At 43.9% G+C, this 19,606-nt stretch overlaps 1 protein-coding gene across 2 annotated transcripts in view; it reads right to left on the reverse strand.

Moving 5' to 3' along the window:
- The window catches only part of PMP22 (peripheral myelin protein 22), a 29,903-nt gene that overhangs the window by 6,849 nt on the left and 3,448 nt on the right, over positions 1-19,606 (reverse strand). For both annotated transcript variants that reach the window (XM_083487741.1, XM_083487742.1), the window contains exons 2-4: positions 19,182-19,282; positions 17,815-17,914; positions 440-580 (exon numbers count right to left, since the gene is read on the reverse strand). In XM_083487741.1, the coding sequence (XP_083343867.1) occupies positions 440-580; positions 17,815-17,914; positions 19,182-19,259 (319 nt within the window). In that variant the 5' untranslated portion in view covers positions 19,260-19,282. The remainder of the gene's footprint in view (positions 1-439; positions 581-17,814; positions 17,915-19,181; positions 19,283-19,606) is intronic.

Below are 19,606 nucleotides of genomic sequence, written 5' to 3' on the forward strand. Positions count from 1 at the left end.
ACGCAGACAGTTACAGCACCTTCCTCACACCATGCATAATGTTGTTCAATACAACCAGAGAATTCTTGTTGCTTACAATAGTAACTGGCCTTTTTCAATAGTAAGCATAATTATTAAATTATTAATAATTTAAATTATTAAAATTTAATTGCTAAATGTGCTGTGCTGTCATCTAAATGATTGTTAACAAATATTAAATATCCTATAGTCTTTTAAGTTGTCTTGCCCTTTCTTTCTTTAGAATGTTGTTTAAGAATGTTATTTAAGAATAATCCTACATACATGCAGAGCACATGACAGGTTAGAAAAAATCATGTTCTGCATCTTAACTTTGCTATTCTGGAGTCTCCCTTGCTTTCCATCATTAACCAATGCTCCATCTTGGACAATTTCCCATGGCAATGTTCCAGGACATGCAATTCCACTCCCCTTTACTTACCAGCAAGGATCTGGAAAATGCCAGTAAGGTAGAACCGTCCGCCCTTAGTGAGAGTGAAGAGCTGGCAGAAGAACAGGAACAAAGACAATACGCTGAAGATGATGGAAAGGATCATCAGAGCTTGGACACCCTGCAGCCATTCTGTTAAAAAAATGAAGACACACACAAAAAAACCATTAGGGCAATGCAGACCAGAGGTAGAGGTTCTACAAATTTATCTGTGCAAGGGCAGAAAATTCCCTTCTCTGGCTGCTGAACATGAGATAGCAAAGCAGTAAAAAAAAGATCCAGTGATTCTCTTTGTATGAAAGCTACAGTACAAATCTATTGACTATCATAAACATATATATCAATCATAGCCAACATGGTGCCTCCAGAGACTGTTGGACTACAGCTCCTCAAATCCCTCACCATTTGCCATGTTGGATAAGGATAATGGGAGTCCAAAAAACATTTGGAGGGCATCAGGATAGCTACCCCTGCTATGTGTTAATAGAAGTCAAGCACTTTCAGACTCGGCTGTTGGAGCACATGTTTTTTCCTAGGAAGGTAACCAAGCAGTTCCAGAATTAAGGCACCAATAGAGTCTCTTGCAAATCTCATCTCAAGCATACAAGGAGGAAATTCAAGGGTGTTTTATAAGTGCTGCTTCTGGGGTGAGCAGGAACTGAGCAATTTTTCTGGCCATTTGTGCCATCTCCAACCAAACCTTCAGTGTTTTTTATCCAATTTTCAGAGGATAAACACGGAAAGTACGACAAGGAGACCACAACTTACTCACTGGCTCACAACTCTCCCAGAACCTAATAACGAAGCAGCTGTTCATAGCCCCCTTTCTATCATTTCCAGAGCTAGCTTGCCTGCAGCTCTTGATATTTTACCCATTTGGCAAGGTTGGAAGTTCCTGGCTGAGTCAAACAAAACTAATTGACACGATTGCCCTTTAGGGATGCGAAGCAGGGCCAGCTAGAGAGAGCTAAAGGACCAGATTCAGCCTGCATTCCAGAGGTTCCCCACCCCAATTTTGTCACATTCCACAGTCATTTGCTAGGCGCTATGCCCATGACCCAAGATCGCCAACCACAGCACTTCATCTGAATGACCTGCAGTTGCTGGGAGAAGAATTGCAGTTTCCAAACCACTGATCTTATCAGTGGCTTGAGGAACTGAACATTTGCAATTTCTCCATGGCAGCAGTGCTTGCAGCAATATGCTGGCAAGAGGGTTTAGAGAAGCAGCTGTGCAATCTCCAGAGGAGGTAGAACTGCAGCTATTTAGAAAGGCCCCGACATGGCTGCTGCTTCGACCGGGGTGCTAAGAAAGCTGCAAAAGTCTGAAATAACCAAGCATCGTTAAGTGACAGTCCTGTCCCCATTTGGAACCTTAGGCAAGCCACTTGCAGCCCAGCTGTCAAAAGTCAGGAGACTTACAACATGAGCTCAGTCAAAAGGCCATCCTTGATGTCTGAGTCAGAGCTGAACTATTTGCATGCCTTGTGGGTGGGTAAGTGTCCTTGCAAAACAAACACTACAATGAGCACTTCGAATACCACAACAGCGCACTGCTTCACCCCAGGAACCTTTAAGTTTCTCTATAACACAGTTTACTCCTGCAGGCGTAAAAGGGAGACGGCAGGGTTGGCTTAACCCAGTGGAACAGCTCCACCTATTTATAGCCTCCTGGAAGTTAGCAGACCAAGCAAAAAGATTGCTCGACTTGCACATGCAACAGACGGCCTTTCAATGGCTAGGGCTCTTACTGCTGCTGCTTTGTCTAGGAGGCATAGAAACCTGCAAACTGGTGGTCTGGCTGTTCTAAGGCAGGCTCTGAGAATTTCATCAGAGCCCTAAGCTTTGCATATTTTGGAAGCAAGAGGGGCTTCAATGGAGCATCCTTTGGATGAGAGGCTTGTGTGTTGTCAAGTTTGTACCATCTGCTGTTTCTGTTTATGATTCCCAGGTCCTCTCTGCCTTAGAAGAGTTCCATCCTGACCCACAATGTATCCCATCTTCCTTAGCAAAACATGAAAGATTTGGGCATTGGGAATCTGGGTACATATTTTATCTAATATTGCCATAGTTCTTTTGAAATCACAGCTTTTAAAAGAGGTTTTGGCCGTAGCACTTGATTTCTTAAGCAGAAATTTACAATATCCTGATTATTCCCATGCAAACACCATATTAACTTTCATTTTAATTTACTGTAATCATCTCTCTCTCCCAGCCCCCATTTCAGCTACAACATAAACTTCTGCAAACAGAAGTCCTGAATATCCCCAAAGCTCAGGTTTTTAAAATTCTTTTCAATAAATGAATTGTTTATTAAGAAGGAACATAGTAATATTTACTCAGTATATTTAGGCCATAATCCCAAGAGCATTTACTTGGAGGCAAATTCCAGTGTTTCAGCATTGAAACTTTTGTATGTTTTCAAGAAGGCTTGTAATTTTTTCTTGATTTTACTGTTTTATCATTTGTGAACTGCTTTGAGAGTTTTTGTTTTTTTTACAATCAAGCAGTGTATAAATTTTATGAAATAAATCCATAAATATTTCCATTTCACCACTAGAGATACTGCTATGGAAAGAAGTTAGCCAGCAGCTCAGAAGACTGACTTCAATTATGTAGCAGTGGGAAAAGTAGGGCTTGTACTACTAGATAAGTCCATTAATAGGGTCAGATAAAAATGGTGAATATTGGGCATTCACTGTTCTTGGTGAGTCACTCACGTTCCCATCCTATGCACGCTTATTTGGTTTCAATGAGTCTTATTTCCAACCTAAGTGTGCTTAGGATTTTGCCCCAATCATGTTAGATATTTTACAGAAGCAAGGGCCAGCTGTCATTCCAGTATCCCAAATAAATCTCAACTCCCACACGTACATCCTGCTCCCTTAGAACTTCATCTGGAGTCATTCATCCAAGCAGACTGTCTATCACAGGAGAACGGCCCACACCAAAATTAATGGAAGCCAATTCAAACACTACCAAGCACAAATATAATTCGCTCTTCCAACAATACCCACTTTTCCAAAACTGTGTACAAACCACAGGGATGTTTCCTATGAGATTTCACATATGATTGTATATCTGAGGCTTCTGAAACTCTTGGAGCTATTTCACCATAAAATAGAGGATAGAAATATATGAAGTAGTTTCATACTGAGCAAGCACATTGGTCCATTAAGCTCAGCTTTGTCTAGACTTAGTGTCAGTGGCTTCCAAGGACTGAACCTGGGGCCTTCAGCATGCAAGGCATGTGATCTACCACTGAGCTTCATCCCTTCTCCCAAAAGATGTGGCACAACGCTACCTCTGATGGAATCCCAAGTCTTCCCACGGGGTCCCTTTTTATTGAACAGGAGCAGTCACTCTGCTGCTATTGTACAGCCAAATGCTGGCGGGTGGGTGCCTCGGCTGGTGAAAGAGAAGTTCTGGAAGGATTACAAAGTGCTGAAATGCAGAGTTTCCAGAAGGGATTGTGACTCGATTCATGCACACCACTTTTCCATGATGTGATGGGGCAAGGGGAGTGTGAGAGAATGATGCAACAGGGTGGGTGGAGCGGATTGTGTGGGGCTTTCCTACAACTTTGATGCCTGAAGGCTGGGTGCCCATTTTATGAGAAAGTCCTACATGATCTGCCCCACCCACAAGTTGCAACTGAACCCCACAGCAGTCAGGGGGAGAGCTTTTACTCTTCACACACAGACACACACACCCTTTGAATAAAACTATCTGAGAGGAAGATAACATTTTGGAGATCATTTAGGTGGTCTAATGAGAAACCCACATGAAGGGTTTCAAATGCCTAATTACTTTATTTTTTTTAGATTAAAAAGAAAGAAAAAGGAGGAGGAATAAGAATGATATGCACTGTGCAGGTTCTTTCAAGCCCTTTATCACTGTAGGAGTTTTCAAGAATGTAGCCCCAGGCAGATAAGAGCTATTACAAGTGTCACTAGTGTAAGCAACTAATAAATAAATGCAGCCGTCTCCAGATTGCAGGCTCTCAGAGGAAGAGAGCTGCAGTTGGAGGACTTTACAAGTGGCCCAGTTCATTTACTGACATGGTGTGCTTATTTTCCCCCGGGCACCAAGGGTCAAACACAGAGTGGAGCAGCAGCAATAGCCTAGTGGGAGCCAGTGTGGTGTAGTGGTTAGAGCAGGGGTCAGCAACCTTTTTCAGCCAGCCATCCCTCAGACCATATGGTGGGCCAGACTATATATATTTGGGGGGGGGGATGAACGAATTCCTGTGCCCCACAAATAACCCAGAGATGCATTTTAAATAAAAGCACACATTCTACTCATATAAAAACATGATTCCCGGACCATCCGTGGGCCGGATTGAGAAGGCGATTGGGCTACATCCGGCCCCTGGGCCTTAGGTTGCCTACCCCTGGGTTAGAGTGTGACCTTGGTCCAGTCACTGCCTCCCAGCCTAACCCCCTTTGCAGGGTTATTGTGAGGGATAACTGGAGAGGGGGAGAAATGTCTATGCCACCTTGAGCTCCTTGGACAAAAAGGTGGGGTGTAAGTGCAAGAACTGAACTAAATGCTTTGAAAGCATGAAGGCACATGAAAGATAGACTCATCCCTTATATACCCAATTGATCACTGAACTCTGCAAGTGGGGGTGTTGCTCCTGCAGGCATCATCTTATCAGGAGGCCCACCTACCCTATGTAATCCCCCCAACCTTTGAACAGTAGACAGTTGGCGACTGTGTTGCCTTTTCACAGCCCCTGCTGAAGACCTTCCTCTTCCAAAAAGCCTCTTAAATAGAGATATTCCCCAGTCTGGCTCTGCATGGAATTGTTTTTCTAAAATATGGGTAGGCAAACTAAGGCCCAGGGGCTGGATCCAGCCCAATCGCCTTCTAAATTCAGCCCGTGGACGGTCTGGGAATCAGCGTGTTTTTACATGAGTAGAATGTGTCCTTTTATTTAAAATGCATCTCTGGGTTATTTGTGGGGCATAGGAATTCGTTCATCCCCCCCACCCCAAATATAGTCCAGCCCCCCACAAGGTCTGAGGGACAGTGGACCGGCTCCCTGCTGAAAAAGTTTGCTGACCGCTGTTCTAAAAGATGTTTTTTTTCCTGGTTTTATCGCTTGTTGCTTGCTACCCTTGGCTCCCTTTTGGAGGAAGGGCAGAATGTAAGTCAAATAAATGAAGTACAATGGTCTTGATTTCATTCCCTAGCAAATCTGATCCAAGCAAGACCTGAAGTGGGAGAAGGTCTGGGGGGGAAACCTCTGCCCGAGAGCTCAGAAAGCCTAAACTAACTAAAGTCAACAATACTGAAATGGTAAAGTGCAGCTAATTCAGAGCGTGACCCGCAGAGCGAGCAGCTTCAGTTGATGTACACCAGTGTGCCAGCTGACTGCAGCAAATGACAGCGAAAGAAAAACTCCTCTAAATCTTGAGGGGCAGAATAATAAGACTGTCAGAGCCAAAGAACTGGCCTCGGAAGATATAAGAGGCATGTTGATAAGATAAACACAGTACAGCGGTGAGGCAACGGTAGGTGGAAAGAATGTGGCATGCTTGGACTGATGGGGATGTCAGAGCAGCCCACTAACAATGGATAGAATGTGACATATGAATGGAAAATACATAGTAAAAATTGGCATAGACTACATCTGGTAGCCCAAACAGGCTTTTTTTGGGGGGGGGGGGGTAATAATATTAACACAAATGTGACAATATGCAGAAAAGAAGTCAACACAATTCCACAGCTAAGCTATTCAGAATGAGATAAGTAAGGATGCAGTGAATTCTCTCCAGGGCTGGATGATCTGAGAGGGTTTGGGACATTACTCTGCCTGAGCATCTAAGCCATCACAAGAAGGCTTCAAGAGGAGTTATGAAAGGAGACCATTTTGATGTTGTACGGTCTCCATGTATATGCTTTATAAATAAAAATTGTGCACCGCACAGGCCCCCAACAACACGTGCCCCTGTGTGGTGTGGAAATTCTTAACCTGAAGCACTATTTCTGGGTTAGCGGAGTCTGTAACCTGAAGCGTATGTAACCCAAGGTACCACTGTATATTTAAAAAGAAAAGAAAGTCAGACCGATAGACAGAAAGCTTGCAGTGAAGATTTTCCTCACCTTTGCATTAAGAGGACTGCTTTTTCACCACTTTTAACCACACATTGTTAAGGTTGCTAGTCCTGTACACATTTCCCCCATTCGTGGAACACTGAGAGAAGTGTTGTCAGCAGCATGTTTTGCATACAAGGTACCAGGTTCACTCCCCAGCATCTCCAATTAAGACTGGCCAGAAAACCTTGGAGAGCAGCTACCAGGCAGCATCAACCATACTGGGATAGAGGGAGCATTGGTTTGGCAGCCTTACATGTTCTTGACTGAACTTGCAGCCTTGCGGAGGCAAATGAAAATGCACCGTTTGATGAGTGGGCTCATACATGTTATTTGCCCCCCAGCAATCCAGTTTTGAGATTAGCACTTTCAAGATTGCCAAGCAAAAAGATCACTCTCACACACAGCCCATATTCACAATGTAACATGTACTGTAATGACGCTAAGTACATGTGTTAACTGAAATACTATTTTCCTGTTTTCTAGGGGTGTGTAGCAGCTTCAAATGAATCCCAAGCCAAACCCAAAGTCTTTGGTGGAGTTCTGAGCTTGGCAAACATAAAGATAAAGTACCCCAAGTTGAGGTGAGAACCCCACCCCTAAAGCACCTTGTGATGAGCCAGTAACTTGGGCACCACCATCACCCAAGAAATAGAGCCAGCCACATTAAGGAAATCGCAGGGAGGGAAGAGGGAGGAGACAGAGTTCTGTGGTCAAGCAAGGAATAATCCAAGGAAACAATTTTACCCAGACCCTCCAATCCCAGTATTTTGGCAGAGGAAACCAAATCCATTTTAGTTTTCCCTCAAATCAATTTTAAAGATGGAGCACAAAAACCAGTGGGCTAATTTGTCGGCAATTAGGCAGCTTTCTTATTTAGGGGCACCCTCTCTCCTGCCTGTTCTTTTCAGACCAACTGTCCACAAAACACTAGAGAAGCAATTTAGACCAAGGCAGGTTGTTTTCCAAAGCAGCACATTAGTGCTCCAGTTCCCTTGCTTGTCTCCCCTGCATTATAAGCCCGCTGGACAAAACCTGGCTCTCTTGCACTTGCAAAACAAAAGAAAATGGCAAGTTGCAGGAATCTGTCATAACTAACTGGTGTGGTCTAACCTTGTGGATTTGTGTAACCCAATCTCACAATGGTGCCACTGAGCTAATCTTGCACAGGGCAGCATCTGACTATAGTTGGGCGGCTGGATGGGGGTGAGATGAATTGAGAGGAGGCTGCAACAATAACAGCTGGGAGGTCTTTTGCCATGGAGGGACCGAGTCACGGACAGGGGTCCCATTTGTCCTGGACTGTGCCATTTTGACAGCAGGTAGGGCATCACATATTTCAGGGATGGGGAAGCTTTGGCCGTCCAGACATTGCTGAACTACAATTCCCATCAGTTCCAGCAAGCATGGCCAATGGCCAGAAATGATGGGAGTTGCATTGTGTGTTCTTTTATATTCTGTTGAAGCTGCCCAGAGTGACTGGGGCAACCCAGTCAGATGGGCAGGGTACAAGTAATAAATTGCTGCTGTTGTTCAGCAACATTTGGGGAACCAAAACTTTTCCCCACCTGAATATTTGAATGCCTCCACCAGTATAAATCCCACCCAAAGAGTGTCTGCATGCTAAGGAAGAGGACCCATGGTCGGAGCTTTAACTTAAAGCACTACATTACCAGGATCATATCATGCCCTCACAATGCACCACTGTATCCACTGCAGTCTCCCAACGATGCCTTCATGCCCCTAAATGCCATCAGCAAGAGGCTCAGACTCCCATCTAGGTATATTCCAAGACTGATGTAAGACTTTTGCTATCTAAGCAGGCGGAGAGAATTAGATGTGGGAGGCCTTTCAGTTGCCTGTTTTGATCTGTAATTTTAGCTGCGTTTTATTTTTCCTAGATGTATTTATATATTACGGTCATGAGGTCCAAGCCAAAAGGGCAACCGTGCCATTTAAAAAGAAAGAAAAATAAGGGCACTATCTTTTTGTTCTGTTTGCTATCTTGCAGTACCAGGCTCTCAAGCAGATTTCACTGAGAACTGAAATTAACAGACTAGAATTCTTTACTAGTGAGGAGGGGGCAGAGAAGCCATAAATTGAGATTCTTCTAACGAAAGAATGACAAGAATGCACTTGGGCCCTCTTCATGCAGAGGCTGCTTGCATTTGCAAATACACAAGATTTCTAGTTGATTGCAAAGCATTTTGAAGTTTTTTGGGGGGAGAGGTGCCTTCGCCTGCATGTCTATATGAGTCACTTATCTGCTCCCTGCCTGGTGGCTTCTCCAACAAGCAAGGTAAGCATTTCCAAAGATGAGAACATCCCAAGGAGATGTTTGGCATGCCTTACATTTTTCTCCTGCCTAATTCTAATGCCCCTTAGGCACCGTTGCAATGCTTCAGGGTATTTGCAGAATACTTCATGGTACTCCTAGGAGACAATAATCCTTGGCTGAGAAAGCATTCCACCCTAAATATCACCACACCCTAATTTATAGTGCTGCCACTGACTTTTCCTTACCAGGCCGGACATGCAGCTGATGCTTTGCCTAGAACAGGGATATTGTGATGGGAGAATCTGCAAACAAAGCAAGGCTGCTTTGTTTCTTGAGGCCATGGGTGTGAGAATCATAGAATCATAGAGTTGGAAGAGACCACAAGGGCCATCGAGTCCAACCCCCAAACCTGTGGCCCTCCAGATATTCCTAAACCACAACTCCCATCCATCCCAGAAAGCACAGCCAATGGCCAGGAATTGTGCGAGTTGTAGTTCAGAAACACCTGGTGGGCCAAAGGTTCCTCAACTCTGGTTCAAGGGCTCCAGGGAACTAGGCAACAGGGCACTGATAGGTCAAGCAGAAGAATCCTGCTTCCCACAGCGGCCAACCAATGCTTCTGGGGAAACCACAAACAGGACGTGAAGGCAATAACCAGCACTGAGATGCTGAATACATCCCTCATGCAGCTAATAGCCATTGACAAGACTTTTCCTCCATGCATTTGCCTGGTCTTCCTTGAAAGCCATCTAAGCTAGTGACTGGCACCCAACCTTGTGGCATCAAACTCCAGAAATTCATCATACATCGTGTAAAGAGGTGTCTCCATCTGTCTGTATTAGGCACTGAAGCAGTCAGCTGTTTCCTTATATTCCACTCTCAGTTCTGTGATGTATAGGACTCCAGTTCTGCACAGCAGCAGAGTGGCTAGATTACCAGGGCCGTATGCTTGCCAAATTTGTGGCAGTGCTCCTCTGCCTTTAAACAGCTACAGAACAAACAGATTCAACAGGTGCTGTTTCACCATCCCCACATTTGGGGGGGAGGGCACAAGAACCTTGTCAGGAAAAATATGATCATCCTATGCACCGGTAGAAGCTAGCCTAATCCTGTCCTGTTTGCATCCAGAGTACAAACTAAAGCAGATTCAGGAGCTGAGATATTTCTATTTAGGGCTATGTACCATCATCACAACAAATTCCATTCTAAACAGGTTCTGTATTCACAGCAGCAGCCTGTCATGAAGAAATTCAAATAGATGCAATGACCTGCAATGAAATTGCGCCTGATGGATTTCCGCTTGTTATGCAAACTATTAAAGGCATAGCATGTTTAGCAGGGGGGAAATATGGCAAAAAAGCTTCATTCAGTCCTGTGCTCACAGTGCAGAAACAGGGTTGATGAGAAGAGGTAGCACACCTAGCTCCATGGTCTTGTCAAGGCTTTGAAGACCTCAACAATCCCAAGACTCTGGATTCTGCAACCATGTTGAGAAAGTAAGAACATTGAGAAGACAAGGGTGGGGGGTGGGGTGTCCCTAGAAATGTAATTTGAAAAATGCTATATGGGCTTAATCGAGAGGCTATACTTCACCAACTTCAGCGGCATCACTTCAACAGAGAATCTGACAGATATTCATTTTGGTACGAGTGGGATTCAGTCCTGAATTCCTTAGATAAGTCCGCATGAGGAATGTCTGGCAGAACAAAGTAAACTATGACCAGAACATTTGAACATGCAATGACCGCATACTGATCAGCTAATTGAGGAGTTATCCTTACTGGGGGAAATGTGCTCAGATCAAACAAGCTTGTCCCAGACATGAAAGGCTAAGGAAGGAGGGCATTCTGCTTAATTCTGTAACTCCCCCTCCCAGTGTAGAATTCAGTCTTCTGGCAATGTTCTGCCAGAAGCAAGGATACTAATTGTGTTAGATGAGGAAAGGCAGGTGTAGACTTTTGAAAGACCACGGTCAGCAACTATTTCTCGACCTGGGACTTTTACATTGCTACAGCAGTCCTGCTGGGTGTTGGCAACTGCCTCAGCTTCCCCCTCTTATAGAATACGTACAATGCTGCCACTGGTGATGTTTTGCGGGGAAGGGTGGTTTCAAAAAAGAAAAAGAAAGAAAAGGTGTGTGAATGAAAAGCACAACTGGTAAAATCCATTACCTATAGGGCTCAATAGCAAAAAATCCTACAGGCCACAGAACCGGAGACAAGAAGGCGATATTATTATTAATGCACACACACAAACTACTCATGGCACATTTGTGGTTGACAAGGGAAACCAAGACGACATATCTGCAGACAAATCACTTGAAACAGTTCCAGGTTCACAGCAGCTTCTTGAAAAGGGGTGCTCTTGATTCCCTCAGGAGCTTACCAGAACATATATGGATCCCAGAATTGCCCCTGGGAATTCTGCCAGCTTTGCATTGGGGAATGGGCTGTGGTGTCGTCAATACCAGATCTATATCAGCTTACACCACATATGAGCTGGCAAATGGTACAGGTACTTCTCACAGAATGAACTGCAATCCTACCCCCCTTAGTGTTGGCCATGAACTGAGCATACTAAAACACACCTAACCATTCCTCGAGGCCTTTCTGCACCACACCTATAAGTATCTAGAGGCCTGCTCTTCTCCAAGCCTCCAAATGAGAGGCTATGCTTGGTAAGCATGGAACCACATCCCAGGATGTGAGGACTGACTGGTCACTGATACCCATTAAGTGAAGTAGGGGTGATCACCTCCCTCTGTGGTCCGTGCAATATGTACACACACACACACACAAAATGGCTGGGTGCACTGCCATGTGTCCCGCATGCATTGGTAAGGAGATGCTATATGTCTCGGCAGCAACCAGCTCTCAGGGTCCAGGTGGGGTTTGGGTTTATTACAGGGCGGAGCAGAAAACACGCAGCATTCTGAGGGACTTGTGACATTCTAGCCTTCAATGCAATTGCAGCCTTAGCATCAGTGCAAGATTGTGAGCCACACTGTTGCAGCTGAGAGCGTAACAGTGTCAAAGTGAAGCTGACGAAGTAACAGAAGTAAGGAGGCAGAGAAAAAGAATCCAAGTTTTGTTATGGGCCATCCCCCCTGTTCTCACAATTTACTTATCCAAAACAAAAGCCAAGTGATAGCTCAGTCAGTAGGGCATGAGACTCTTAATCTCAGAGTTGTGGGTTCGAGCCCCATGTTGGGCAAAAGATTCCTGCATTGCAGTGAACTAGTTGACCCTTGCAGCCCAACTCTATACTTCTTTATTATTTAATTGTGGTTATACCTTGGGATAAGAAATGTACAGTGGTACCTCAGGTTAAGTACTTAATTTGTTCCGGAGGTCCGTACTTAACCTGAAACTGTTCTTAACCTGAAGTACCACTTTAGCTAATGGGGCCTCCAGCTGCTGCTGCACCACTGCCATGCGATTTCTGTTCTCATCCTGAAGCAAAGTTCTTAACCTGAGGTACTATTTCTGGGTTAGCGGAGTCTGTAACCTGAAGTGTATGAAACCTGAAGCGTATGTAACCCGAGGTACCTCTGTACTTCTTTCCCATAAGTTAGTAAAATCTGGAACATCCACCACTATAAATTTACATGGCTAATAATAGTTTGGCCTTTCCCTGCTGTGCTAACAGGCACCCCCAATTTGCAGGACATAATTAAGAAGGACATCTTTTATTGGAAACACAAACACAGCCAAATTCCGCCATGCATGAGCGACTCTGAAACGGCTTGCCTACCCTGCACATATAGCTATGCCGAAACTAATGCCACCGAATGCTGATTAAGGATATCGCTGCAGCCGTGTAAATCTGCCACATTGTTACACAGATGTACCCAGGCGCTTGCATATGGAGCTGGCACCACTAGGGGCCAGCAGAGAGGCACAAAACAGCACCATCCACACACACCCATTTTGCGGAGTTTTCTCTTCTGGAGGAAAGAGCAGCCATGGGCCCTGAAGCTTTCAGGATAGTTTAACATTCCGGCAGAAGCCTCCACTACTACTGGGCTAGTACTGGGCACCTAGGGATCTTTTAAACCCAGGGTATCACAGAGCTCCAGCATTTAATATACTGCAGCGATTTAGAAGGTCACACCAGTTCCTTCATAAACTTTCCACAGAGCAAAAGCAGCTCATTGTTTGCAACACACAACATGCTCCCATTCACTGAAGTCAAGGATTCTAGAGAGGAAATGCTGCCAGAAGTATGTTCATATGGGCATGCCACACGAGTGAGAGAAGAATAAAGGTCCATATTTAAAAACAAAAATGAAAAACAAGCAACCAGTCACTGTCCCAAACTATGCAAGTAGGCAACCATGTCTCCCCTTCCCAAGCCTCAGGTCTCCAACTCATCTTGTATGTCAGGTATGGGAAACTCTGACGCCCTCCAGACATTGCGGGACCCCAGCTCCCATCAGGCTCAGTGAACATGTCAAATGGTCAGGGATGATAGGAGTCAGAGTTCAACTACACCTGGCAGTCCATAGGTTGTATGGAAATACCAACCAGTTTTTAAATTCTGCTTCTATCCTTTCCCCCTTATTCTTCATATTTTATATACCAGTTAATACTGTCATTTCCAATACAAGAGGCATCTATGAAGGATACAACATAAAAGCAATTAAAAACCGGGGGGGGGGGGGAGAATCTCACTTAAAATGCCCACTGATGTGTTTTTAGAAGTCTTCAATAAGTGCCAGAAGTTGACATCAAACAGGCACCTTCCCTGTTCAACTGGCAGGGAGTTCCACAGAATTGAACTCACAATACTGAACACTCCTGGTGTTCATGTTAGTGATTCTCTGAACCATGGAGAATCACTAACACTGACTCCCCTGAAAACCTCAACAATCACACTGGATATAAGGTACTGAGCAGTCTTCAAGGTATCCTGGACCAAGTTGTTAAGGAACTTATAAATGAATACAAGAAGTGTGACCTTCCACAACACTGCCACATCACAATTATTATTTAATTCCCTACCTGGGTGATGTGTGGAGTGACTGAACTCCAGTTCCTATCAGGCATCAATTCCTAGATTTGCTTCACCATTAATGTTGACTGGCCAGTCCCACCGATTGTCACAAAGCTCTCCTTCAACCCATGAGATTTCCAGCTCCCATGGAAACACCAACTATCATCCTACCGGAGTGAGCTGTTCTAAACTATGATGGCCCACTGCACAACCACAATTTTAATATTAACTCTTAATCATTACATAAATAAATGCCCAATTTCAAGGCACTGATTTGAGAACATTTCAACTCTATTCGGCTTTTGAAAAAATGTGCCTGGAGGGGATACAGAAGTGGAGCAATTCACATTGCATGACTATGCCTAAAGAAATGCTTTGGGACTCCTAGTGTCTCATTGAGAAGATACTCAAAGTGGCCAAGTTATGACTGGAGGAAATCTGCTCTTCAGTAACTATGATGGAATAAGCAACATCTGTAATCACTAAGTGCCCTCAAAGCCCCATGACCTTAGGAGACAATGTGATGCAGGAGGCAACAACAACTATGATATGGATTTGGCACTTGGTGCCATTTCCTTAGGGGGCATCCTCAGAACAGAAGCAAACCACAAGTAGAATGGTGGTTGATAGCAGATGCACAATATCTTAGGAAACGCCATCTTTGCCACACCCTAAGAACAAACTGGAGAGGTCACTGCAATTTTGAAACACTATCAGCAACTAAGGCGTCAAACAGCCCAATCCTATGCATGTCTCCTCAGATTAGTTCTCAGATTAGAGTGTATAGGACTGTAGCCTACAGCAGCTCCCACAGCTGCTAAGAAATTCCAGGACTTGAGCTGAGAAGAACAATCTTAGGAGAGTGATTATTTACAAACTGAAATGGAAAAGGGCTCAGTTTGGGTCATAACTCCAAAACGGTTTCTCCCTCTCCACCTTCTTCCATGGGCAAAATTCAGCTTCTGCTTACATCATCTAGGTTTAAGATTTTAACTCTGGAGAATGGGAGGAGATGCTTTGCTCCCACACAGTGCAGCTGCAAATCTACAAGTACGTAAGGATAGTCCTGCTGTATCATACCAAACATTCATCTACTCCAGTGGCCAACAAAAGCTTTTAGAGGCCTTATAAGCAAGGCATGATTATGATCCCAATGGGAGAGCTCTCCCCCACTGATTGTTCCAAGCACTTAATATTCCTCCAGTGAACTCAGAGGTTCCATTTTTAGCTACCATGTCTAACATAATAGCAAACTCAGGTGGTTGTGTGCCACTGCCTATTGCTTATGGGGTGCAACAAATGTAAGGGAGTGGCTTCTACATACTCAGAGGACTCCCCAGATATTCAGAAGGTTGTGAATCAAAGTTTAATAGTCAATTAATTCATTTAATAGAAAGCAAGTGACACTCCCTCCACATCTTCCTTAAGGGAGAAGAGCCCTGTTGAATCAGACTAAAGCAGTGGTGACCAAACTCGGCCCTTCAGCTGTTTGGGGACTACATTTCCATTGGTCCTGTTAGCTAGGGATGATGGGAGTTGTAGTCCCAAAACAGCTGGAGGGCCAAGTTTAGCCACCATGGGACTAAAGGATTCCTAGTCCAGCATCTGTGGTGGCTGGTGCCCATTGGGACTGGTGGGGTGGAAGGCAGGGAGTCCAACAGTAGGTGGAGCCAGAGCCAATGAGAGGCAGCGCCGACTAGTTCTGCCCCCATCCTCCTCCCCACTGTGTTCTACAATGGCAACATTGAAACTAAGGAAGAGGAAACTGACAGCCAGTGCCATCCTCTGGGCTGGATGTAAGAAAGAAGGCAAAGAGGAGGGAGCTGGCTGAAGGGAGGTGAAAGTTGATGGGGTAACACCCCACTTGATAGACCAGCCTCCACTGTTGAGCATTCTGTAGGTCATCAGTGGGCCTGACTACTCACAAGTAGGGCAGGAGCAAAACAGAACTTTCCTGCTCATGAGCCCCGGCAACTGGTATTCAGAGGAATATTCATACTCATATTCAAAACAATGGGCTGCAGCCATTATTAGTTTTATCCTCCATTAACTGGTCTAATCCCCTTTTAAAGCCATCCAAGTTAGTGACCATCTTTTGGATGCAATGCCCCACCCTCAAATTCTTAAACATTTATTCAGATGAAAAGATAGTCCATCCCCTCATCATTTTAATTGGGGAGGTTTTTGTTGTACCCTCTCTAGCTCCATAATTTATTTATTTATTTAAAAAATTATATGGCATGAAGAAAACAGTGATACAAACTTGCTCCAAAATCTAAGCTGCCATCTTTTCGTCCTGTCAACTGGATTCAAAAGAGTCTTTGATACCTGCATGGTATTTTGCTGTCATAAATTTGAGTAGATCATCAGTGGGCCTGACTACTTCCTTGTTTGCCTCTAGTTCCAGACAATTCATGAAACAAGTATAATAGCTATGGTGTCAATATATCTGTTGCATCCATCTGTCCATTGAGAAAACTTGATATTTATGCATGTTCCCAGACTCCTGCCTTAACTAGTTACTGGCCTCTTAGCAAAGGATTCCTTTTTGTAGGAAGAATAAAATGCTGCAAAAGAATCATGGTTGCCTTACAATAAGCCTTTCTCCATAGCATTCACATCTAATTAGTTAATAATAATGTCAGTGGTTTAAATTGTCTTGCGTGCAGAAGATTTATGATTCACCAACTTCTGAATTATCCAACTCCTGAGTTGTGGAAACAAGATACCTCTAGCCATTAAGCCATGGAAGTATTTTGCTACAAGCCAACATGAGATGTGTGAACAAGCTGTATGCAGTGATAGTAACAAATACAAATCAACTGCAAGCAATAAAGCAAGCAGAAATGTTTGGATACTTAGAGATGAAACAAAAACCAGCAGCAACTCTGTGGCAAGTTAGGAAAGTTGCCAACTTACATTGCCACTGGGACTTTCTTGAACATGAATCCTCGTTTTACCTGCTATTAACAGCTTCTACAGCTTAAGCCAATGCATGTTCACTGACCAGTTAAGACCTACTGTGTACAATAGGGCTTCCTCAAAGGTAAGTGTGCACAGGACTGCAGCCTTAATGTGCCAAATATATTACAGTTCTTTCTAGCTTATCTTCAAAACACAACTGTGATCCAGCCTGTAGAATATTCTGACCCACAGAGCTGTCCATTATGCCACTAAGAGTGTGCCACCTATACAGGTTTTATTCACAACCAAGACTCAAAACACAGCATGTGAGGCTAGATTTTATATGTTGACATAAGCTTATGTCAAGTAGTGAGCGGGTGAGTAGGCAGAAGTGGGTGGGTAGGTAGCCAGAGTACATCATACACAAGATTATGTTTTAAGCAGCCATCTCTGTATTAACTATTCATGGATAATATTTTCTTCTCTATCAGAAAGCCAGGCAACAGAAGGGGAAGAGCCATAGCTCAGTGGTTGACCACATAATTTGCATTCAAAAGATCTCGGGTTCAACCCCCTGGCATCTCCAGGTAGAGCAGAACCCATGAAGCCCTGAAGATGTGCTCCAAGGGTAGACAATACCAAGCCAGATGGACGAATGGACAGACTCGGTAGTTTCACACATTCCTGTAAGTTCACATGATCTTAAGAACGGTGGGCCAATTCTTTCTTTCTCTTTTAAAAGAATCTTACAGATCGGACTCTAGGTTTTCTGAAAGGTTTGGCAAGAAGTCAGAAGATGTAGGTCCTTAGAATCATAGAGCTGGAAGAGATCCCATGGGGCATCCATCTCAGCAAAAGCATCCATGGCAGATGGCCATCCCTTGAGCAACATGGAGGAGAACATTGCAACACACACACACACACACACACACACACACACACACACACACACACACTGATGGGACTGGGGTGCAGGATTTCACCCAAACTGCACTCAGAGCAGGCCCTGAGGACTAGCTCATTGTCCAATCTATTTCTAAAAAGGTATCATAGGAGGCAAAGTGAAGAAAATGTGACAGAATCCTTACCATCTGCGGACGTTTTGGCGCACTGAAACGAACTCAGGGACCCCTGGAGGGTGCAGTTCTGCCAAAGGGCTGATGTGTGCCCATCCCAAATGAGCCATTGCTGAAAGAGAAGGACAGAACACAGTGAGAGGAGGGGAAGTTTAAAAGGAGCAGGGTCACATACAAACTAAGCACTGAGAGAAACCATGTACTAAAAGTGATCCATTTCCTGGTGCAAGTTCATCTACATGTCTGTTCTTGCTTAAGGACTGAATTGAATCCCTGAGCAGTAAAGAGGCACTTTAAGCTTTCTTTAAAAAACAACAACAAACTTTTGTGCATAACTAAAAGCTTATTTCCGGGGGGGGGCACACACAAAAACAAACACAATCCTATTTAAATTGACTGAAATAAAGAAAAAGTGCTTTGTACTTTCATTCTTTGCATCCATTGCAAAAGGAGAGAGAGAGTTCAACGAAAGAAAACACCTCTCTCTTTAAGCTTTTGCCAAATCGACAGGGAAAGGGAAATCCAGTTCCCCAAGCCTCACCTCCCTCTCCCAACACATCCATTGGCTGTTTTTTTCTTCTTTTTATTCTTCTTCTTTTTTTGTAAGACCTTACTGAAAAGCATGCAAATGAAACAAGCTGCTCACACAATTGATTACAATCAGGAATTCATTGACACACCTCTGCCTAAGGTAACAGATTAGCTAACAGATAGATATGGAAATGTGACTGCATCCAGCAGCATAGTAATTCGTTCTCCTGAATGCTGAATATGTAGTGGAATATGTATAGGCAAGTCACTTGATGGAGAGGGAAATGTGCTCTGTAGATTTTCAGGCTCTCTCTCTTCCCTAGAACTTAAAACTAGTTCTGGGACAGAGTCCTGGCTCAGATTTAACAAAGCTTTGTGACTCTCCTAGTTTGGCTTTTCTTTTTAACTAGCAAAGACTAACATTATTTATAAAGGTTTCATATGCTTCAAGATGCTCACACGCTCCAGAAACCTGATCTCCGAAAAAACAAACGGTTCTTCAGCTATTCTTGCGACGCAAACAATGAAGTCATTTGGGAGACATTTTGGCTGCAACAGCTTCCTTTTTCATGAGAAGCTATTGGATCTCCATCGTGATCAGTTCCATAAAGAAGCATTGGGGTTGCAAACAAAAACAGCCTAACCTTAACATGCTTGCTCAGACCTTTCACTGAGTTCAATGGAGAAAGTGCAGTTTCAAATGCAAAGTAAACTTCTACAGATTCCAATGGAATCGCATCTACAGGCAGAGAGCATTAGGACCAGAGTTCAAAAGCTCTGGTTCACCCTCCTGCCCTTTAGCAGCTTGGAAGGGAATTGGAAAACAAATGAGGGGTGTTCGTACTTACACTGACAATTGTTGAGACGAAGAGAAGGACAAGCACTGAAACATGGAGCACAATGATTCCCAACAACAAAAGGAGCATTTTGGCAAAAGTGTTGGATAGATCTGGAAGGGAAAAAGAAAACACACACACATTTAAGTAAAGGGAGAAAGGTTACCAGTGAACAGCCTTCTGCACGATACTGGGATGATGAGGCAAGTCTAATTTTGAGACACGAACAGCAGAGGGTGCCTCTGAGACAGAAAATATACACCATATGGTTTGACGAAGCTAAATAAATGCATGAAAAAATAATATACATCATATATGTGTGTGTGTGTGTGTGTGTGTGTGTGTGTGTATCTATATATATATATATGTATATGGAGGAGGGGGCAGAGAATGTGCACTGATGGTGGAGGCAGATGGGAAGTTTTCAAATTTCTTGA

The sequence above is a fragment of the Podarcis liolepis genome (genome assembly GCF_965112155.1).
Source record: "Podarcis liolepis genome assembly, chromosome: 2".
In the NCBI taxonomy this organism is placed as follows: domain Eukaryota; kingdom Metazoa; phylum Chordata; class Lepidosauria; order Squamata; family Lacertidae; genus Podarcis; species Podarcis liolepis.